The 25,256-nt window shown below is 38.5% G+C and overlaps 1 protein-coding gene across 2 annotated transcripts in view; it reads left to right on the forward strand.

Annotated features, from left to right (window-relative positions):
- Positions 1–2,322: 2,322 nt before the first annotated feature.
- The window catches only part of LOC112679684 (protein gooseberry-neuro-like), a 39,352-nt gene continuing 16,418 nt past the window's right edge, over positions 2,323–25,256 (forward strand). The window contains exons 1-4 of one of the 2 annotated variants that reach the window (XM_025549578.1): positions 2,323–2,526; positions 2,602–3,331; positions 6,882–7,102; positions 10,070–10,172. In XM_025549578.1, coding sequence (XP_025405363.1) covers positions 3,295–3,331; positions 6,882–7,102; positions 10,070–10,172 — 361 coding nt within the window. In that variant the 5' untranslated portion in view covers positions 2,323–2,526; positions 2,602–3,294. Of the gene's footprint in view, positions 2,527–2,601; positions 3,332–6,881; positions 7,103–10,069; positions 10,173–25,256 lie in introns of those variants that run through there. The other variant, XM_025549577.1, reaches the window with a different exon arrangement.

A 25,256-nucleotide genomic window follows, 5' to 3' on the forward strand; every position in this document is an offset into this window, starting at 1 on the left:
TACAACGGCGTGTTAAGTTAAACCCTTAACGTCCGTGACCTGGGGTACAGCTGCGCGTCCGAGACACGCGACCCCCCGACACCGCGCGAAATCCGCCGTCACCGCGGACGCACCGTGACGACGACGACAACGACGACGACGACGGCTTTTTTCTTCTTCTTTCTTTTTATTACAATATTTCACTTCGCGCTCTTCTCCTCCTCGGTTTTTCTTCTATCCGATTTCCCTTTGCAGCCGTACGGCGTCGGCGTTACCTGCACGTATACCGCGTTCACCGCACCGCCCGTACGGCGATTCCGTGTTCGATTCGTACAGTTGTGCGTTGTAAACGCGTGTTTATCATTTGTACGAACAAGGGTCTCGAATTTTCAATCACGGTCGCCCCGGACGAGAAATTCGTCCCCGACTCCATTAATCATCGCGTAAATGCCATACGTTGCCAAAACTTTATACATAAAAAACCCGTATGGATTGTACTACAATTGTTATTCGTCTGCCGTACGTCAGTATCGCTCGCATTGCTCGATCGGACCAAGATTAATTACCGACGGTAATGTTGTAATAGGTATAGACGCATATTTCACGCACATTTCACTGAGAAATCGAATAATTGCCGCTGTAATCGGTTAGCGACTGTAATAATATTAATATCTTACGGTCACTTTTATGCGCGTGGTTTTCTTAAGTATTACTTTGGTGTAGTCGAAAATTAATGCGTCCAGGGTTCACGAGTTGTCGGCAATTAATTGCTAACCGTAAGGAATGGTTCGAGATCGGGCTGCACAATCTGCGACAATTTTTCGAGGCTGCGTGAAATTATTTTTTTTTTAAATCAACGATAACTGCCCGTGATTCGGGTTTACGGATTTCGGAAATACACATGCCAACTTTTAACAATTATTTGCTATTCTCGCACTCAATCTATCGAAGCTCGCTGCAAGGACAACTTCATGGAATGAAAGTTCTGCCGGATAGTTTTTAACTTCTTCCGAGAAATAGAATTTCCCGATGTTTATGATTTACACAAGTCGTATAAAGATAGAATAGTATTACACAAGCTTATAGTGACGTGCAATCGCTCGCAATTTTACGACGGATCGTTTATTAAATTTTATTTCGTTCTCTCCCATGGTAATCAAATTAGTACTCGTATTTATTGTTGTTCATTATTAGTATAGCATTAAATAGCTGTCGAAGTGTCGACAACAATGACCGCCTTGACCATTTCGTCTTCTCTCAAAGACGTGCACGTGCACGACGTTAAATGTTGTCTACTCACCGACGAAAGCAAAGACCACATGTATACGTATACATACTTGTGCATTTAATATGCTGTATAACCGTCGATGATTCCGCCCAAGTCCTTATATAAGGCATGCGCCTAAGCAGATGGTCTTTCATAGTGGATAAAGCGATGTGAATTTTGCAATATACGCGTACGACAATGGCTATATTTTATATTCAAACCGCGAGGTACGAACGTGTACAATGAGTGTACACTAATATAATCAACGATCGATTAGATTTCAACGATATTGTTATTCGAATCGACCGGTATAATACACGGTTTAAAATAACTATTTCGGAACATAATTTATTATATTACGTATAAAAATATGGTACATTTATAGTTTTGAACGACTCAATATACTGTGATACACATCCGAGTACAACAGTTTGTTTTAACGTCGTAAACGTGAAATGAACGCACGATGACTGCAATAATAACACACGAACGTTCGACACGTGGTCGTATCCGTATTTTTCAATAATAGTAATGCCGCGCGTTAAATCCGGAACCGCGTGCAACGCGGAACAATCCCGAAATCGACTTGGTTTGTATTTGGTTTTTTTTTTTTTTCATTATTTTTTATTCGATTCGCACAGGGTGGCCCGGGTACACTTTGGCTTTTCGATTATGACGTCCGCTGCCCGGGGTACACATATATCAGGATTCGATATGTCACCACCACCGCACATCCCTACCGTTGCACGGACCGCGCGTGATACGCACAGCCGTTAATAACGAAACGGATTTGAGGTGGTTATCGAGCGCGTCTCTTATTTACGACGCGTTTTTGTTACCCGAACGGCCTTCGGGTCGGTAATCGTCGCGGACGACGGGCACACGGGTGAGATATATTGGTGTGCACGCGTACGCGCATCACATTTATCGATCGGGTATTGTGGGCCAGCCGCGCGGGTACGTGCCCGTTTATTGATGTCCGTCCGTCGGTCTCGAGTCCCGTGCGACCGGTGTCGCAGGTTCGTTTGATTTCTCCCATTGTTTTTACGACAACCGGCGACGACGTGTGACGTCACGGCCGTATCCGTGCGCGTGTGTAAGCTGCGCGCTGCCGCCAACGCTTCGAGACGAATTTCCATAACGAACACGGACGGCGGCGGTGGTGTAGACAATGTGCGCGCGGTGCGTTCTTTGAACTCGAACCCATTAGAAATGCTAAACCCGGGTACCGCCGTGCCGGGTCGTTGTAAATGATGCGCGTGCGTTTACGAGTCGAGGAGGTAATTATTGAATGTTTTATTTTAATATATATATATTTATTTTATTTTTTTTTTTTTCAAACGATCACGCCTAAGCCGACAGAGGAACTGTGCGCGTGCGGTGACGAGAAGAGCGGAGGGAAAGAGTCACAAAAGGCACGTAATTGTGAACGTACATCGTTTGCCGGCGCGTCCGTATTGTTCGGGCGGTGGGCGCGCGCGTACGAGCGTTGTCCGCGCGCGCGCGCGCGCGAGGGGACCACGTGGGTTGACACCCATTCCGCGACCGGCAGCCAATAGCTCGCCGCGGCCTTTTGCGCGAGGGGTCCCCTAGGTGCCCCTTGCGAACGGAACCTAGTACGAAAACATGGCCGTTTGCGCGTACGTACCATCGCGATAATTATCCACACGGTATTATGCGTTATTACATCGCCACCGTCGTCGCAACTACTGCTTCGTCGTCGTCGTCGATTTTAATTTTTTTTTGCAAATTTCGTTTGTTTGAACCCGCGCTGCTAACGGTTATCGCGCACGACGGTCGTAGTGTCGCGGACGCGGTCGAGGTGTGTGCACGCGCGGAACACCGTCAACGTTTGCTGGACACCGTTTCCCGCGCGGGGCCGGAACAATAGCCCCGCGGTGGCGCGTGCGCTCGACGATTATATGATGATGATGATGATGATGATGATGTGTTAGGCGAATGGTGCAGTAATGTAACCTGGCTGTTCGCCGACCTGCGACGACGCACCCTGCAGTGCCTTTAACATCGTAACAATATTTTCGCCAAACATGTACTCTGCGCATTACAACGGATTCACGTTTCAAGGTAAGAACCCATCCAACCGTTTCTTCACGACCAATGTATCGTTAGAATTTTGACAGTATTGATCTGAAACAGATCGGATGATTACGTATAGTGGATTGCACCCAGATCTTCTTTTTGCTTCTATTCTCGTATTCGTTTATCGCGCCACTATACGGTTTATGTTATTGTTACATAGTATCGTAGTCCCTCGGAATTCGTATTTTCAGAGCGCTATATCCGGTCCCGATCAAATTTTGATTGTCGCAAGCTCACCACTTTAGTCCTCCGTAAAGGTCGTACAATCACTTTTCCACAATAACCGTACTGCGGTTTCGATTGGTTTTGATAAGTATACGATATAAATCGAATTGGGTAATATGGGTTTTAGAACTGTGCTTACCGTGTGTTATCACGAGACAACCAAATTAGTTTTCAGAACATAAACATACCTACTCTTTTTTTTATGTTTTTCGCTTTTCGAAAATGAAAACCGCAATTAACCACGTAACGTATATATATGCTCTGTATTTTCTTGACACCTCCAATATACGAACGACTGTAGCATAATATGTTCTATATAATTTTGAGTGATGCGATTCGAGTTTTAAATCATTTGCGCGACGTCTCATTTAAATATGCACAGTCAATCGTACGTATAATAACTTTGGTCTCGAATCGACTACGTGGAATCGGTCAAATGGTTTTTTCCTTTTTTTATTTCAAGTTGAATAACATGCACCTCTAGCACCGCAACCACAATACCTGCAGCGAGTACGTGAATAATAATGGCGGAAAATAAATGCACAAGTTTATAGTTAAAAGTATATTTATGCTGTTCTAACGAGAAAAATAAATGTTTTCTTCGATCACTTTAAACAGTCGACTTATTGCATCGCAATAACAATGTGCAACGCAATTACTGTCCAGCTGGTAGCTGCTTTTTGCGGTTACGCGGTAATAATATTAATTGGTCATCCACTACTGAATATTATAATTTATTGTACAATCATTGTATTTCTCTGATGGCGTTGCATAATTATTGAAAACACATTGGCATAAAACCATGCATCTTTCAATACACAATTTATTTATTTTATAACATTGCGTCGATAATTAAAATTACGTTTGGAACAATACCATTCAAACCAACACTATTAACAAAAATCATTATCATAACTCAAACTTTAGCGCAAACGTTTCGTTGAATTTTGTATTTCGTATTGTGTTCTCGTCGATGCGTTTCGGTTCGTTTAAACAATATATCAAAGCATTGCGGTCGTATAACTTTTGCGAGGACAAAAACGTGATACCCATTTCGACGAAAAAGTACATCAATTTACCTACAACGGTTTTAGTGTTTATCAGTCGCATTGCACTAAACGTAACGCGTTAACCAGTCGGCAAATCATATGCGGTTGAATCCTTTTCGACAACGGTATTTCAAACGCGTACTGTGCAAAGTATCTAATGCTGTTTTCATTGGTTATTTGCCAAGTGTGCCAACCATCGGTATATTTTGTGTACACGTAAAATGGTAAACACAACTCGAGTAAAAGTCCATTTACAGCGGTACATTTACGTTTCAACTGGTGTATAGCGAGTTGGACGGGGTAAAAAAGAAAAAGTCTCGTTTAATTGTTTACGTTACAACTCAATACTTGTGAAACATTCAAAGACACCGTCGACGAACACGCATTGATCGAATCTTGGAAAAACGGCTATTCGAAACACTCGCGACAACTTATCGACGAATCCCGGGCTTTATTGATAGGTCGCTATTAATGTAGAAACACGCACACGAGAATCTACATGGTGCTTTACAACATTTTTATCTGCATGGTTCGAATATTCTGCGAAAACAAATCGCGACTCTTATGGTTATAGAGGTCAGCATTGCACGGTAATATAGAAATGGTATATGAAGTTTTGAGGGGGACGATAATCGAGATGCATGCAGTGGCAGATTTAGCGTTTTGGCGCTCCTAGGCTTAATCACTCTACTAAGGAACCAACAATATTTGGTCTAAACTCTTATCTTCAAATTTTATTCAGTTTTTTTTATTAAAAAAAAAAAAAAAAAAAAAAAAAAAATGTATATTAAATATAAAATCTTTAAAATAGAATAAAAAATAAAATATTTCATGTCTATTATTTTACTTCAGATACCATTATTATCAGTACAAATAAACAATGCTTATACAGTCACAAAATGGAAATATAAATAGCCAGATATGAAAATACCTATACTCTGATAGTCGGATGTTCCCTATAAGTACATAGGTACTAAGAAGTTATTAATAATAACTAGTAACTAATTGTAATTATTTTATTACAAATGAAATATTTTCAAGCTGTAATAATAATTGTAATATTCTTACTATAGTCTACAGGTACGCATCATAAAATGTACATATTAATATATTATTATAACTTTTTAAAATAATTTTTATTCGTGTTTATATGACAAATATAAAAAAAAAATATATTAAAATAAATATACTTAATATGTCAATAATAACACTTAATTCTATAAAAAGAAAGCCGCCTTAGGCTATAGGCCTTTTAGCCTGCTCCCTAATCCGCAACTGGATGCATGATACTCAATACATAAAATATATATTTATACAGTTTTGAAAGCACAAACTTCTCGCGGAATAGTATAACTTTTTTCACACGAAGCCGCAAAAGTAGCGCCACCACTAGATAATAATAATTAAATTAGGGTCGGCCGTGCCACGCAGAAGTTTGCGCGACCAAACATACTAAACACACGACCAAAATAGTTTAAACTTTCTATTGTTGTAATGTAGAAACGCACTTTCTTTTAATTTGACTCATTGTCAGTGGCATGAGTTGACGTTGTCAATATTTTTTAACACAGAAAGTTCAGTATAGAAATCGAAAATCGGTCGGCAAGATAGAACTTTATTCGTAGTGAGTATTATATTCATGACACAAAAAATAAATGCAACTTAATTTTATTAGGTACTATAATTGGTGAAATATATTCTCTTGTACTTGTTTTTTGATCCGTTAAATCTGCTTGAAGTTGAATTTACAGACATTTTTACATAGTTAAAAGACGTAGTTTCATATTTTCTTAAATCGTTATGAAATAAATGTAATAAATTCTTGACAGAACGGCCAGACAATAATGGATGTATCCAAAACTTTCCGCGTGAAAGAGACCTAAAAGTTGATTCGCCAAACCCTATACGGTTCGAGAAGCACTGCGTCGTATAATCGTATTCATTTTACACTTTCGAATCTGCAACGACTGCGGTAGTTGTCGGAACGATATTGGATCGCAAAATACATGATAATAATGCGTATGCAGAGACAGAACTTGGGGGTTGAAGACAGGGATTCATCCCCGGCCGTAAAATTTTAGAGGGTGTAATTTTTGTAATTATTAACAACTAATTTGATATTTTTAATTTTATCAAATACTGTTATTGGGTTAAAACTCAATAAGTATGTTTGTATATTAATCATTAGAAAAAAAAATTCTCGAGGAGAGTATTTGATTATGGGTCCATGATTGGGCGTAATTTTAATATTTTCCGTTTAGGCCAAGGGCGTGTAAACCAGCTGGGCGGTACGTTCATCAACGGCCGACCGTTGCCCAATCTGGTCCGATTGAAAATTGTCGAGATGGCCGCGGCCGGCGTGCGGCCCAGCAACATTTCTAGGCAGCTCAAAGTGTCGCATGGTTGCGTGTCCAAGATTCTCAACAGGTACCAAGAGACAGGAAGCATCCGACCGGGCATAGTGAACAGCGATCATGTCCAAGTAAGTACTACAAACCTAGTGTTTTATAACGCATGTAAAAGTGTTGTGAAAGTGTCTTTTGTTCACATGTGCGCGCGCGTAAACCGTTAAGTAGCGTAAACTTTTTTTCCCCATGAAAACAATTACATTTAATCCTATATATATATGCTTTTTAGTAGCTTCCGTGATCAGCGAACTGTATATGTTTATAAATAGATAATTGGAATAAAACTTATTCTGATTTAGCGTTCAGAACCTTCTTCCATTAAAATATCATATATATAGGTATATACATAAATAGGTAGTTATATAATTCGAAAACTATATTCTGAAAATTTTTTCGTTTTAAATCATGTCAGTAGTTTTAATTTACTAAATAAATTATGAAACGAATTTCAACAAACTGGCCAAATTATAACATTTTTGATATAAGTATAAGTATTATTTTCCAATGATCATTTCAAATTAGTCAAATTACTTTTTAAAATGTAAACTTAAAGTACACAAGATTATTTGTTGAGAAATATTTAGGAAGTCCAGGTTCAAGTTCAGTTTTTATATTGTTACCCAATAACGTGATTAAAATATATCATTAAAATTTAAGTTCGACATTCTTGTGCGTGACAATGCTTAGTTTATTGAAAATACCTTTTCCAGATGATCCATTGAGCGTTTCAAATGCTTTTTCTACATTTCCAAACAAATGTATAACTTTGGTAGTCATTGTTCTCGTAGCTTAGTGATGGAAACAATTAAAGATATAAAATTTGATTTTTTATAAGCCAAATCTTTTCCCATACTCTGGATATATATTTTTAACTTTTTCAATACTAACAGCATCATTGGTATCTAGTTTTTCAATTATTCAACTCATGATTTCAATGTTTTCACAATAGTAATTAGAGACGATGATCCACGTATTTCAAATTGTAATAAAAGGTTCAGATGGCAAATTTAAATGAGGCGATTCATTTTAAAAGAATTGAATACGGCACTTTTCGGAATATTTTTTCGATACTAGAAATAAGTTTGTCAACTTTACTAAACTCCATCCTTTCTTATTTTGCTACTTGGTAGAATCTATGAGCCGTGAATGTAATATGAATTATTTATGAATAACATATTTTCAAAGTATTAGGAGTTTCTACGATATAGGGGGTGGCGTCAAATAATAGATCGTTATCGTGTTGAATATTTATATTCCAATAGATTTGTCGATTTGTTTGAAAATATTCCAATAATTTTTTTTTTTCTAATTGTTCTGATTTTACCAATCTCGAATAATCTGCTTCAAGTATACTTACTATTACATTAGCAAGCAAATCCATCCTTAATATCGGTAGTTTCGTGATATTCAAGATAAAATCAAGTCCTTTTTGTTATTAAGAAAAAAAAGCCATGATACATAAAAAAGCGAAAAAGCATTAAAAAATATGCAAAATAAAATTTCATATTTACTCTTTTAGTTTTCTGGAACAAATTTGTAGCTTACATAAATATCTCTAGGACCTCTAAAAAAATATGTATACACGCTAGAAATTATGAGCCCTGATTATAACTAAATATCAGTTGAAAATAAAATTAAAAACTTTTTAAAAAAAAAGGTCATGGAGGGGCATTTATCCCCCATTCACCCCGGTGGAACATACATGGTTCAGAAGAATAATATATTTTATTAAGTTACGAAAAATATAACTGCACGTCTAAGGGTTGTTATTGCGTTGCACCGCAGGGATTGTCGATAGCAGTAACATTATCATCGCGATATAGACTTTTGAGCGCGTATAAGTGACTTTAACGAATGTACAAAACGTTGCATGCGTACTCAAATCGATTTCGATTTCGAACGCTGTCGTCGGTAAAGTGAGAAAGCTAGGAGTCACTAAAAAAACCGTTGCGTGAAGATAAACTAAAGATAAATTATTCTGTTAGCACGCGTCCATTTACATAATTATACAGTATTTGGATTTAAATTATTGGCGAAACAAAACAATAAGGCGAATAAATCGGGCTGGCCGCGATGATGAAGACATCGTCATCGTGTCTTCCGATTGCTCCAAGGGATTTCGGGACACGTTACGAAAAACTCGTGTGTACGGCTCATGAATATTTAGTAACTGCACCTTTTTTTTCTTCTTCTTTACACCACGTTATATACACGGAATTCCTGATCAATCATTTTAGCTGTTGGCATTTCTGTTTTTTCCTCTTTAATAGACCCCCCGCAACATGCGTCGGGCTGCCTGCGCGCTATTAATTAATGGACCCCGAGTGTTTCTTACGTGCGCACGTTAATGTGTGCGCGTGTGTATGTGGGTGCGTGTACGACACATTCCTCTCTTTCCTTACATCTGTTCGCCTTACCTGTTCAACACCAGACAGCCAGGCTCCACACGGTACGTGTGCGTACTGTGTAACCCATTGTTTTTTATAGTCGGTCGTAAAAATATCCCGAGATCGTTTCGGCAACACGCGGCGGCTCTCGTTCGATACCCCGAGCCTCGAGTCATAATGTCCACGCGTTATCAAACCGAAAATAACAAAAACCTTATTTTTAAACTAACGTACAATATACCATCGTATATTTTAATGCTTTATATATATATATAGCATTAAAATAATAAAATAATATTAATATATATATATATATATATATTATAGAGTTTTTTCCACTCATTATGTACGCGTTATCGTCGAGATCCTTACGGATTTGATTTATCTATCTGTACGTAGATCTTCGGCACCGATTTAGCAGTACTTACATGTAAAACATTATAATTTTAGTCTACTGCATAATATTTTTGGTTTCGATCGTTATTTATATACACACGCGCAATGTACGTGCATCGGATATCGAAAACATCTAATACGATCGTTTTGTTTTTCGACAGAGAATAACATTACGTACGATGTTCATCCAGCCATACTTAATTCATTGTGTCGATTACCGTTATTACAACACTAATTTTGGGTGTTATGGTTTTTTAGAAAAGTTGTTCGAAACGTAATTCGTACTGTCCAGAAGAAGTCAGAGACACCACCATCAGACCAGATCGTCATAGTAATTACTCAATTGACGGAATACTATCAGGTAACCTTGATTTATTTTTATTTTTGTTTTTTTCAATAGATTATATTACTATTGCTTAGTGCGTGGATGTAGACTTATAGTAGTTGTTATAGTTATAGTTTTTTAAATGAACAAATTATTATACCTCTTATACAACAAGTTTTTTTTAAACTATAATCAAAAATTAAAATATTACATGGTTTTACATGGTAATCGATTAAAAATATTAATCTGACGCTTAGGTTGGTGTATATATATTTATATGCTATACATTGTGATATACAATCATTTTAATATTAATAAATTATAATATAATATACATGCTATTTTTAAGATCCAGTTTACAGAATTAGCTTAAGTCGTTGATACATGATAAATTACATGACCGCTTTATTTATTTACATCTCATTAAATGTTTCCGCATAATCAGCGAAATAAATTTGGTAATAACTAGACGTAAAGAAATTATTGATATCCAATACGGCATACGTTATACTTAGTATTGCTCACAATAATACATTATACTCTATTAAAACCGTAAAAATAATTTATTAGTCTGTACACAGTAGACTTTAGTACAGGCAATTTGTACACTTTAGTCACTTGATTATATACATTATGTTATAAAGCTTTGCGATATTGAAAAAAAAATATGATTACAATTACGAAAACGCTATCGAAATTTAAATTATTAACTGCACATACGTGTATAATTTACAAGATTGAATTCTAGTAACCGTTAAATCATGCGCGTAAGTGCTCCGGTACTTTGTGTGTAGTCAACGCGTGAATAAACGAGAGAGTTGGCTGGGATAATCACGCATATTATAAATGATAAAACCTCGACAAGACGGAATCGTTTAAGACCGTTCAACTTTTCCGAATTAACGGGGTTTCAGTTTTGACGGGGTTCGAAAAAAAAAAAAATTAAATAATAATTATTTTTAGACGGTAAAATTTAAGTAAATAAAATTTCCATTTTTTTTGGAGAAAGTCAGTGATTAATAGTTGCTTTCCAATTCGAAAGGCATCGCGTCCTACACACACTTTGGTCCTTCAAAAGTCAAATCCAAAAGCTTAGTATTGGACACCGTTAGAGAGAATTTTCGTAGGTGTTTGAGATAGCGAACAGCAGTTTTGTAGTCTTTTATCAGATTTTCTGGTTCTTCGCAGTCTTCGTCATTGTTAGTTACATTATATTTCCATCTCTGCGGGAGTTATCATCCAATTTCAATGCGAAATCGTATTCGTTTCCGTCTTGGCGGGACGAACTAATTTGAAACAGGACCAAAGATATTTTCTGACCTACCAAAGTTCCGTCTTATCGAGGTTGTACTGCAACATATTAGTTGAGCGTTCAACAAAATGTCCGTTAATACGATATGATTAGCGCCTCCGAACGCATTATTATTATTATTATTATTATCACGCACGCGTCGAACGTACGAGGACAAGTGATTTTCGGATTAGTTTATGCGCTGTCCCGGCGAAGCGTTTAGCCGTCCAACGCGCTGCACGCGAAGAACCCCGTGCGCATCGGGTAGTGCATGTACAGCGGGTGCGGGCACGTTGGCCAGTTGCGCGTCGCATCCGAATATAAATCACCGGCAACACTCACAATGCTCGTTTATCACGTGAGGACACGAAATAGTATTCGGTGAGCAGCACGAAAACCGTTTCTCGGTAGCCAGAAAATCCACGTGAGTCCGGCCGCGTTAACGCACGCCACCCGCGATACGTACGCGCGTTCATTACCGCACAACGGTGGCCACGGAGAGTCTAATCGAACGCGCGTCCGCCCCGAGGTGCTCGCAGGCAAGTTGACGTTATTAATAACATTCGAAACGGTCGCGTTACGCGACACAATGGCCGACGCGACAGCGGACGAGTGTTTTCTCCGCTACCGGGACACGATTACGTTAACGATGTTGGGCACCGTTTAACTTGTTTACTCCGGACGATATCGAGTCAACGGGGTGCGCGCGCGCGATAAACACACGGCCACTCGTTCATTAATCACGGGAGCGCGCGCGCGCGCACTGTTATTGTCGGCAACGGCTACCGAAAACGGGATGGGTTTCGCGACAACGCAATGTTTGGCTTCCGGAAACATCGTTAACGCATCGGCCGTCGTGTTTTCCCGGGCTTCCCGCTGTTCGACAGTACCGTGCGCGAACATAAATCGTTCGTCCAACATTGTTCGACGACACGAGTGTTTTACCCGCCCGTGTTTACCCATCATCCCCCGTGTCGGACGCCCGAGCGCGATATAAATCGTTTTTTGTACGCCCGCCACGGAATTTTCAATTTCGCGCCGAAAACATGACGCGCACGTTAAGAACTCAATCCCGACGACGCGCACGTAAAAATACGGTACGCGTACCGGTAACAGTTCAGCTTTTCGAGCGAGAGTCGAGTTCTGCGGAGTGCAGCCGTGGACAGCTTTATCGTATTTCTGTTTAAGATTTCCGAACAAAAAATGTTTGAACTCCTTTTTTCTACGTGTTATAATACAATCGCCGTTCAAACGGCTGTATGCATCGATCATACGTCGTAATGCGTACGATTTCGTTTCGTCCCCGACGTACGATCGAGTTATTGAAATCGCAATAAACTAAATGGCATTATTATGCGTGACGGTGAAAATAACTTTCATCTTTCAACTATATTTACTGTTATTTAAGGCTTTTCGCGTTCACCACGTATTGAATATTGCTATAGTTTACTGTATTTAATTTATTATTATTATTCTACATCGTTTTCGGTAAGACAATTATGTTCTATCTTTGGGTTGACTACTACCGTCAACGTGTCTCGCGAACGCGGTGGTCGGGAAATCCTGTCGGAGCGACCCGAAAAACGTGGAATCACACGCGGCGAACGGTGTGTCGACGGGCCGTGTCGTGAACCGCACGTTGTAACACGCCCGGTGCAATAGCGCACGGAGAAGGGCGTTCGGCGACCGTGTGCGTATAAAAAATAAATGGGACACGATAATGATATACCTGCGCGGCGGCGGCGGCGAGAACATAATAATATAATGTACGGACGACGACGACGACGACGATGATGATGATGATAATAATAATAATAATATCTGACGACAACGACAATAATTAAACTAAAACATACGAATTAACCTTGAAGTTTGTCTAGAATAATAATGCAACACGATCGTGTTTACAGAAATAGTAAAAATTACACGTGGGGCCCGCGCGTACGATTTTTAAATAAAAAAAAAAAAAACGCTGTTTTTGAACTGGACACCCGGAGCACTAACACCATTACGGCCGGGAACGCTTTGCTATAATAACGCACGCGCGTACTGCACACGACAATATCATTATTATAATATTCAACGGTTTTAAATTAGCGTAGCAGTGCCGTTTATTCGAGGCAATGTTGGTGGTTTCTTAACAGTATGCTTTACAATGTAGAGTTGCTAGCCCTACGATCAACCTTCCCTGCGACCCGTAAACACGTAAGAACGTTATCAATGACCTTTGAAAAAGTTAGAGTTTAAGTATCTTGGAACGACGATTACTAACAACAATAATGGGAATCTCGAAGTCATAAGTCGTATACGAAAGGCAGAGAGATCGTATTACGCGTTACATTTTTTAAATCAAAATTATTTTCCATAAGAACCAGGATCAGATTTTACGTGACCATAATAAGACCAATGGTAACTTATGACTGTGAAATAAGGCGCAGAAGAAAAAATACTGAACTGAGCAAAATCACTGAATTTCCGTTGTTAACAAGCTATATTAAGTGTCAAAAACTTAAATGGTTTCGTCTTGCTATGCAGCCAACATTCTAACCACTAGTACAAGAGCAGCAGTCGAATGGCAACCGACCGGGGAAAAAACCAAGTGGAAGGCCCAGAAAACGATGGACGGATGGAATAAGAAAATACTTAGAAACACTTGAAGTGACGGATTGGGAAAATAGAGTCCAGGATCGTGATTATTGGTGAACGGTAACAGTGGCCGCCAAAATTCTTAAAGAATTGTAAAGCCAATAGAATAAGAAGCAGTGCCTTTTAAAAAATGTCGTGTGATATCAAGCCGCGCTTGTGTTACGCGTTGCGATGCGTGTGTTATTTTATTTTTCAAAACGTATTTATGTACCAGTGTACCGTGGTTGTGGTTGACCAGTTAAATATATGATATTCATTGAAGGTTTTCTTGTCCTTTTGAATATATTATAGTTCGGGAGCATAAAAGAAAAGATTTTAATATTACAAATAAATATAGATTGATTTAGTTCAGTTATTAATATTTAATATACATGTTTAAATACGACCTCTGGTCTAAGGACTTCTGCATAAAAAACAATACGGAGTGCAGCTACATTGGATCGACGTCGTGGCCGAACTGCCGCGACTTATATATTCGACATTAGTTGTGAGATTTACAATAGTGAAATATGATATATGCCCTAGTTGGAACATAGTGTCTGCTCATCAATATATATATATATTATATGTATAGACTATATATAACTATGTAACAATCGTTACTTCAGTAATTCTTATTTCACGTTTATATGCTTTCGCGTGCTCGTGTGAAATTAAGATTTGATTTTTTCAGACCCGTTGTTCATCGATTGTTCGTCGATTGTGGTATTCACGTGTTTTAGCATTTATTAACTGACGTACATTAATCATTCGTGTTTTCGTTTTGTTACATTTACGTGTTTACGATATTCGCGAGCACGTATGTTTGTACTTAAAAAAGTAAAAACTCCAATTTGTATCGAGATGTACCCCGATAGAGCGTCCGGACGTTTCGGGACGCACACACGTTCCGCATTGATGTTCATTAGATAGAATACCGATTCTGATCACGATTGTTGATGAAGAGGTACTTTAATGGTAACTTACAGTCTGAATTTTACATTTGCTACGTCGTAAACAATTATAAGACAATCCCTTAACGTTCATGATCCACGTGGGTAAAAAATCAAGAATTAATTAATTTCAGCTAGTCCCTGGTGCTTTCGAAATCAGACGATCCCATAGACTATCGCGCGAATAAATACGTTTGAAACGCGTGCGTTTTTAAAAGTTAAATTAAATTAAACGTTGAAGCGAAAATTATACCCGTATTTTATCGACGAATTCAAATGTACGAAAATCGCTGTTGCACGCCTATGCACACGAAATTTACGCGAGAGGAAAATATTACAACGCGTTTGTGTGATAATTATTCATACACGCGTATGGGAATAAAATAGACGAGTACGTTCTGCGTGAAACCACACGAAATTTCCAATTTGTTTTAGCATATCGGCCTGCGAACAATGAATTTAATTAGACGCGTGATAAGAAATAGGTTGATAAGAGAAAATTTTAAATCTGAATTATAAACGTACAGCGAAAAGAAAATATGACGCGCGTAGTTGGTATTTGGAGCAATGCATTTTATAAGGAATTTTCACTGGGTGACAAAAAATGTTTTTCTCAAAATAGTCAATGTATAAATACCATAGTACGATTATAGTATTACATGTTTGTTTCGCATTATTTTGCCCAATCTTTTAAAATACTGTCGACAGAGTATTATCACTGGGCGACATTTGTGTCGCCTAGTTAACTAGTTAAAAAATGCACTGATTTGGAGGCACGCCGAACGATAATACGAAATTATAATAATATTATGTGATATTCATAGTACTGATAGAGTAATATTTCAAAAGAATAATAATATCATTTTAAATAATATGTTATAAAGACTAAAAATTTAAACGGTCTTCGTCAAAACTAAAAATTACTATAAACAATTTCACAGCGCGAATCTACTAGTTTTTATATTAACCAGTGAATCCAGCGAAACACAAAATCCTAATCGTTGAATCTTTTAAATCCTGGCTATTAACTGATTTTTAGCAACGTTAAAGTTGTTAAAGTTATCGATGGATCTTCTTTCTCATGAGCTCCCATGATTTTTTTTGTACACTAATATATCATCATATATGGTATACTTATTGTATATAAAAATAAAAATTCAGTTTATACTCTACATTATTAAAAAGGTGAGAATCCATGGTCGAGTGAAATACTGAGATGGGTGAATGGTATTACTGGTGTTGGTATTTTAAGCATGAAACAAATGTACCACTTCTCTTAAAAAAATGATTCAGAAGTTAAAGAAATCGGTTATATTTATAAAGATGATTAATTTAGTAGAAGTATCAAATTTATTGATAAGGTAGATTGAAATTTTCATTTTTAAACTTTCGCAACAAAAAAAAGCATCGACAATTTAAAATGCCTTTAAACAACACAAACTTCATTAAAATATTATATTACATAAAATAATGTGAAATTTTTTTTACCAAATAACTAATATCGTGAAATGAAAATTCATTGAAATATCCGACTTCGTCAACATTTCATTTTGTAACGCTTATAAATAATATTTGCGATTTTCAAATTACGTATTTTTTTTATCCGTGAAACTCTTGTATTTAGTTTTCAAGCCTTTGGTATAAAAATTGAAAATTGGACTACTGAAAAAATACATGTTTTATACGTCAAGCTCGAAGCGTGTCGTATACGGCAAATGTAACCGATTTTTAACGTTTTGTCAAAATTTAATATTTAAATACGAAGAAAAAACTTTTGAAAATTATATCATCTATAGAAAACGGTAATACAAGCAAACAATGAAATAGTTATTTTTCCTACGATTATTATTTTTTGCGTTACGATGAAAATTCGATTTTGTGAAAAACCGGTTTGCCATGTACTCGTATTTTGCTGTATTTTTATAATTTTTCGCCAGTTTTTCGTAGTTATTAAGAAAACTGTTGAGAAATTCGTAAAACGACTGAGACCTGGGAACGGTTCCAGACCCCCCTCCCACGCAAAACCACCACTGATCGGAACAAACATTTTGGTCAAAATCGTGTATAAAAGCACAAAAAAAATACACGATAAAACCAATACATTTCTCGTTCACTCAGAATCTAATAATAATAATAATATTTAAATAAACGTTGTGAATGCGGTTAAACTGTTGAATTTATTCGAATAGTCATACATTGATATTTTTGCGTATCTGAACAATATTTATTATGACGGTACGAGAATGCGCATAATATGATAATAATAACACAGAACATTTGAACACCGAAATCGCGTTTATTTTGAAGTAAAGATTATAATTTGAATAAATCAATGTAACTATATAGTATTTTGAATTAAAAACGTCCTCGACTACGGAATCGTGTGATTTATAGCTGTATTTACTATAGCGAAACATTATGTTTGTTAGATTATTAAAATATGTAAAAAGTGTTTTATTAGCAATAAATGTATAAGACTTATTTTACGCCGAGTATGAAATAAATGGTTGGAATAATCGTTACCAAGGTAATAATATTGCAATTTATCATTTTGTATGTCTGTATTTTGTAAAAGATGTTCAGGTACGAGGACTCTGTAATTTTGGAATAGATTAGTATACGTGGAATAAACATTTGTAATGAGCGATAACGAATAAATAAGGAAAAAACCTTATAACACAAAAAACATTAAGAATGTTTTATATTTACGCGTACTTACGGCGTTCTTAGTCTTTAATATTGCAAACGATTGCAGATTTTAAAAAATTCGTATTATTTTTCATACGACTTGTGTTTACAAAATTCAATCACATTTAACGATTTATAGTTAGAAATAATACAGATCTTTTTGGGCAAGCGATTTTTCAAAATTCTCACTTTTACTTTATATAAACCATGTATCTGTTCGAAAATGAATGAAAATAACAACATACGTTCTATGAAAAATTACAGTTTTATTTTTTTATTCTTCAATGAACTTACTGAATCCGCTCAAAGTCGTTTTTCAGATTTGATGATTTATTATCACTTTACAATTTAAAAAAAAAAAAATGTATTATGTAGTGACTTCTGTCAAGTTGAACAGAGCGTGAAAGGAGTGCCTGCGGTGTCTACAGTGTTATGTCCATGCGTCGTATACCTACTTTTTAATATACATAATATTATATTCGTTTTAAAGTTTAAAAATTCGTTTTTTCAACACGCGCGCTCGTGCATGTGTCCGAGTGGATAAACAGTTTCGTAGTCTGTATACATGCGATGTCGATGAATATCGGCAATAAACAGCTGAACAAAATAGTATACGACATTATATTATGTCTCTAACTATTGTTGTTATGATAATAGACACCGCGTTTCGAAAAACAATAGGAAAACTGAAATTGTAACTATAATGATCATATCGCCCTTCCAATCCGGGGTAGGTTATATTACTAAGGAATTAAGACCTAGTTGAGAATGAGCGCATAGTGGAACCGTCCGGTTGCCGGAAAATTGAATTTTTTTTTATACGGCCACCATTTAAAAGCATATCATCTAATCAGATACCGCGGTTTCGTAAACCTGATTACTTGATCTTTAGACGACTGATTTGAGCCGAAACCGTATTTTCAGGAATAAATTAACTACGCGTGGGCGTGTGACGATCGGCAGGAACAATATTGTGCGACAATTATTATTTTATTCCCGGAAGCTAAACGTGCAGCAGAATCAGGGACTCCGGTCTAAGACGCACCGACCACAGGTGCGGCTGGATGACGCGATCGTAAATGGATTTATGTCTAAACCTGTTGCGATAAGACGGTAGTGCATGTGTCGTTGAAAACGATAAAGATAATGTTATAACGAAAATTATGATATTATTATTGTAGTATTTTTACGAGCAAAGTGTTTGCGACGAACAATAACGACGTACGCATTGTATTTATACACGTAGTGCATGCCATTGTTTTTGTCGCGAGTAATGTTTTCGTTTCCCATATCCTCTCATCACTCGCACCTTTCACCGGTAAAGGGTAGGCCACATATTACTCGTCATACGTGAAAAGTCGTACCCATGCAGGGTAACGGATGTGAAAAGAAAATTTCACTTGCATAATATACATTTCAGAAAATTGAACCGGCCCGGGACATTTTTCATCTGGAGTGGTTCGAATTTTTGTCGTTGTAAAGCGAAACCTATGGCCTGGGGAGGGTTTTTTTTTTAATACGTCTAGGAGTCATGGTCAACGTTGGGTGCAATGCACTCCATGAATAGTTGATAGCGTTTCGTTAAGTAAAATTACTTACAAGTATTTACATACTTGAAATCTCAACATATTTAAAAAGTACAAAATCATAAAACGTTTCACGGGCGGGGCAAGTGCTAAAATATTATATGTTGCACAAACGCTCACCAAGCCATTGATCGAAGCTGTACTACGCGCCTGAGACGGACATCGAATAACCCGGTTAAGGTACGTTTTCCCTTGCACAATTGCGAACGCGACCTATGATCTAAGATTTTTCATCATAATCGCGTCACTACTGATAGAATGTAAATGAAATATAGTGGGTTTTATTCACACGGTCGCGGTCGACGACCTAATTTGTTCGTGTCGCGATCAATTTGTTGTTTTTAAAAAAAAATTATGATTCGACACTCATTTTATGATCGACTGCTGGTTGACGTTAGTCGTGTCTTTCAAAAATGAATGCTCCAATGGCCAAATTTACCATAGACGAAGACGAAGTTCTGATTGAATGTGTTGCTACAAATTTTCCAATTTATTATCCCCATAATAAGGATTATAAAAATTTAAGTATAAGATTTGTCATTTGGAAGGATATTAATGAAACCAATGGACGTAACGATTAGCAAAATATAATAAACAATAAGTATTGTGTATTATAAATACTTACTGTGGGAATATAAAATATTTATACATAAATTACTCTCGATCGCGACGTAAAATCAAGACGACGCGAACGCGATCTTAGTTCGTGGTTCGGGTTCGCTGATCGCGTTCGTGATCACGCAAGGGAAAACGTACCTTAACCGAGTGGTAAATGATAATGTAAGCGTTTAACGGGTCTAGAACGAGATAGTATGTAGGTGATACTCCGCAGACAAAATTTGTTGCCGACCGTTGATTAGAAATTTAATTTGATTTTTCTTCCCTTTCGTCCCCCTCGTCATCCACCTGTGTACAGTGGTGGCGACTTCGTTTTCCGCCCGCGCATACATACAGAACACTCTATATTTATTACGTACAGTGCGCTCGCGGTACATAATAAACGGCGTAAAAATGTAATATCGCGGCGGCGGCGCCTTTTCACACGCATTCCCGCGCGGTCGTCCGTATCACTCCGCATCGGGGGCGCTATGCCGTACACGCAATGTTTTTGTAAAACACATCGGCGGCGATCCATTGACAAATTTTCAATAACAGGGCAGCATTATATGCGATGTCCGAATGGCTATTGCAATGTTACAACCAACACGTGTTTTCTGCGGCGGCCGACAATAATCGAATTTGCGGACGTCGTCGGTTCGTCTATGCGAGCGACCTGCTGCACGTTGTTAAGATCGGCGGCGGCGGTGCCGGCGGCTTGTGTGGTCGGCATCGTATCAAAGAACGGTAAAGAATAGGCAGGAAAAATGTTGTTTAGCAAAAAGGTGTCGATGTAATAAAAACTACTGCAACAAATTGCTCATTTGTACCGGGCAGGGGAGTCAATTTCGGGCATGTATTTTCGGTCTCATTGACACTCGTACACACACGCACGCGTGTATACGTCGGGATGACAATGGATGTCGCGAGGCGTGCACGGGGGTGACCCGACGAAAAAAGGAAGCCGCGAGGGCCACCGGGCTAGTGTGTGCAAGGCGAGCGGGAGAACACGTATTATTATAATATGTATAATGCACGACACAAAAACGCATTCGCGACGTCGACGACGGGCCAAGACGACGTGTGCACTGCGTGTGTAGGTTATTATTATTATCATTATTATTATTATTGCAGTCGCAACAAAAACGAAGCCCTCGGCGGTGACGGTATTTTATTTTTGTGCGCGGTCCTTTGTCGGTCAAAGGGGCCGCTGCCACCGCCACCGCCACCGAACGGGGTTAAAATCCGAATTTACGAGTCGATCTCCATTATCCGATATCGATTGTCGTCATCGTTCACCGACATGGAACTTATACGTGTGTATACGTTATCGCAGTAATACATAATATTATATATATTATATTATATTATATTATATTATATCTGCGGGACATCGAGAGAAATGAAAACGGTAAAAGGCTTTTTTTTCATCTGAAAATATTATATCGTATCCTGGGAAAATACTAACAGACCGAAGGTTCGTGAACAGAAAGCTGAAAGCTTGTAATATTCCAAATTCACCACTTATAAGTCCTCGACGCGAGAAACCTCCTGAAAAAAAAAACACAATTTTACGACACAGTACAAATTTTTTGGCATTACGAAGTTTCAAATAAATGCACTCGAATACTACATGTAGCAATTTATCAAAATATTCAAAACTAACGTCGAATTACAAATCATAATTCGTTTGTTGTAGTTTTATTTAGGTTCACTGCAATCGTCAGCATTATTTCAAACCAAAAATATAATACCCACTCTTGTCCGCGAACTCCTAGATATCCCGATTATTAACACATACTATTCTACTTATAAACCGTATTGACTTGGTTTTATATGTTTGAAGAATAAATATATACATCTACGGCGGCTTGGTGCACAAAGGGCCAATAGTCACATTTTTACTTAATTGAGATAATTGGGCCAAACTTGCGTAACGGCGGTTAAACACAAAACGAGTGTAACGATAAAAAAAAAAAAAACCAAACTTAATTAAAAAATATAATTTTTCGAGTTTTTACATTAAACTTAAAAACTTCATGCGCACATTAAAAATTAGCCGATTATAATGTTTTTATTACTACTGAACATCTTTACGATATGACTTTGGCCCTTCTTGCACCAAGTCACAGGTATGTATATGTACACATGTCGGACTCATATGTTATGGTGTACGACGTTTCAAATCTGCGAAAACAACAATGCTTATTGCTTATTTTCACGTCACGTTCTCGCGCGTGTTACGTTATAGTGGTGTACGGGAGACCGTAGTATCGACCTGGTGTCCCGTCGGAAATCTATTACGCAGACGACACGTATACAGTAATAACAATGGTAGTTTTTACATTAGTACGAGATGCGTTAAAATACGGTATATGCGTACACGTAACCAGGTACGAGTTCGCCGTATTCGCAGCGGCCGCCTAGGTCGCAATGACACATTTGTCTTGCGGGACCGACGTAATAAATGGTAGTGAAAATATTAAATTGCGGGTTCCACGTGTGTCTGTGTGTATTTTCTCAGCATCTCATTTTCGTTTATGATCACCGCGCAATAAATTATACAGTTATTCTATTCTACGCATTCCTAAATCTCTCGTCCTCGTCCTCCTCATCCTCCTCCTCATCGTTCTTCTCGCCCTGTTGATCCTGTTCGCCCGTTACTTAATTGAAATCGAAGCCATTCGGTACGCGTTAGTGCTAACAATACGTATCGGCGGAATATTGTTAAAAATAAAACTTGTTCGTCCGCAGCAATAATAATAATTATCGTTGTGAATTACACGAAACACGTGTACAGCGTATAGTACGCACCTATGCTACGTATAATATGTGTTTACGTACGCATCCCTCCGTACACGTATGAAGTGACGACAGAAACGTAGTGACAAACTGCAATATGTAATAACGACGGCTCATTACATTATTTCTAATAGTTCTAATTTGGCTCTCGTAGTTTCGCGCGTAATACTATTATAATTTATAACGTTTTAACGTCCGTATCATGGGTAGCTATATTACGGTAATAACATAATAATAACGCGACACCGCCGCCGCAACCGTGTCTGCCGTGGATATTATATTGCTACATCTACGAGCACCGCACGGAAAAAAGTCGCGCGATCCCGCCGACCGATAAAACGAATTATTTTATATTTTTATCATTATGTATTATGATTTGATTTTTTTTTTTCTTTTCGAAAATCCCAAAAACATGTGATAATACTCGTTCTCCTGGAGTATTAAACGTAATAAATTGCTATGTTGGGTACCGGTGAATTAGACAAGTGGTTTCTGGCAGTTAACGCGTATAATTTTTTTTCCTCGAGATTCTCGAGTTATTTCAATCAAACGACCGGGCGCTTATATTACGCTTGTGCGACTGGTAACGTAGCTGTGGTGTTCATAGGTGCACCGGAATTAAAAACGATACTAATCCGACTGCGACCGACTGCGTTTTTTTTTCTATTTTTTAATTTTTGTCAAACTGTCAAGCGGCCGAATCCACTATCACCACGAGTTGGTCTCTTATAATTGGTACACCGGCACGCCGCGAGTTCTTTAAGGTGAATATTTTTAATTTTTTTTTAACCACTATGTTATTATATAATCTATTACGTAATGTTAATAATCTATTCCAGGCGAATTATAGTATTGCAATTATAAAATTATTTTTTTTTGTATGAAACCAATAATTTTGACTCCGCTCATGACTGAAGAAGCGGACGTTATTATCGGGAGGAAAAATCGTCCAAACAATTGATGATTGTAGTCCGTTTACTCGAGACGTTTTTGCGGTTCAATCCCTCCCCCCTATAATTATGCAAACATAACATGTACTTTTTTCGTGCGAGCACTACGCCGTAGTACCAATGATTGCCCGAGGAAAAAACCCCCGAATACCTGCCCGGAGTGTTTATACACATACGCATGGATGCGATAACGTTGTACAACATCCTCGCGCGTAAACGATACCACGGTCATCGCGATCGACTGACCGTCGTAAAATTATTACCATGTAACAGACGGGCGCATCGGACGAACCGCTTTGGGTGCAGATGTCTTGCGTTTTCACCGGATCGTTTGTTTATTATGGTCATTGTTCGGCACGGGATACGGGGGATTTTTACGTTAAGTACTCCCGTATTGTGCAAAACGTATCGACGATTTCCCGGCACACGAGATATCAGTGGTGCCCACACCGGTTTTCGAGCGCGTGTGTACCCGTGCGCGTTATTGGAACAGCTCACTGTTGCGCGGCCGCGTCGTGTGCGTCGTGTTCAAAGGCCGTGTACGCATCGACAATTATTGTTGTTGTTATCGTCGGCCGGCCGGTCCCCTTTGTACTCCAAACGCGATTTACGCGTCGTAACGGGTACGACGGACCGTCTCACATACGTCCGCAAATGCATGTGATTACCGCGGACCAGTGGCGTATGTAGAGGGGGGGGGGGGGGTGGAGTATAGTGTGCTACAGCCCCTCCACCCGAAATGTTTGAAAAAACTTAAATATTATTTTAAACGTTTGTTATATTTTAATGGTGCTTTATGCTTATTTAGAATTTGCGTCCAACGTCGAATCGTTTTGGGACATTCTGTAAATGAAATGTGGACAAGTACCTAATGCGTCTTGTTAGCAGTTGGGATTTAACTCTGTCCGTAGTAGCCCCTCCAGAAAATATTTTCTGTATACGACGCTGCCGCGGACGGTGTACGACATTCGATGGCCGTACAAAGTCCTCGGCGGTGACGAGAGAAAAACGAAATCGAAAAACGCTATTCGTTCGGCGGTGAAACCGAAACGAGAAAGAGACAGAAAATTATCCGTTTCCTGACGCGTTTGTACACGAATACGTGTGTCCCGCCGGTGGCGGCGGCGCGACCGCGTTATTAATGGGGCGAAATGCGGGTGGGCCCCGAGATGCGGCGGCGGCGGCGGTGCACAATGGACCGAACGATCTACGACCCATTGATCGCGGACAATGGTGTGCCATGCAAAACACGCCGCCCTATCGCTTTCCCGACCTCCTATCTTTTATTATATTTTTTCGGCGCGCGATTTGTGCCGACCGATGCGACTACACGTGTACACCGCCGAGTACCATCATGTACGTGCACACCCGTCACACGCGCCCACACGCACTCCTCGCGTGTGTACGCCGCGCGCATAATAATAATGTAACCCGCCCGCGGTACGCCTTTTCAATGCGGTATCGCCGCAATAATGTGTAAAATCGCGTAAAACACAATAATAATAATAATAATAATAATACGCGCGACCGACGGACAATAATGAGAAGAGAAAAAATAAAATTACCTATGGTATGCGCTGCGTTCGATTCGATTTGTGTACGCAACACCGCGCGCGCATGTTCTCTGT

This window comes from Sipha flava, unplaced genomic scaffold (genome assembly GCF_003268045.1).
Source record: "Sipha flava isolate LNK unplaced genomic scaffold, YSA_version1 166_pilon_pilon, whole genome shotgun sequence".
NCBI classification, from domain to species: Eukaryota; Metazoa; Arthropoda; class Insecta; order Hemiptera; family Aphididae; genus Sipha; species Sipha flava.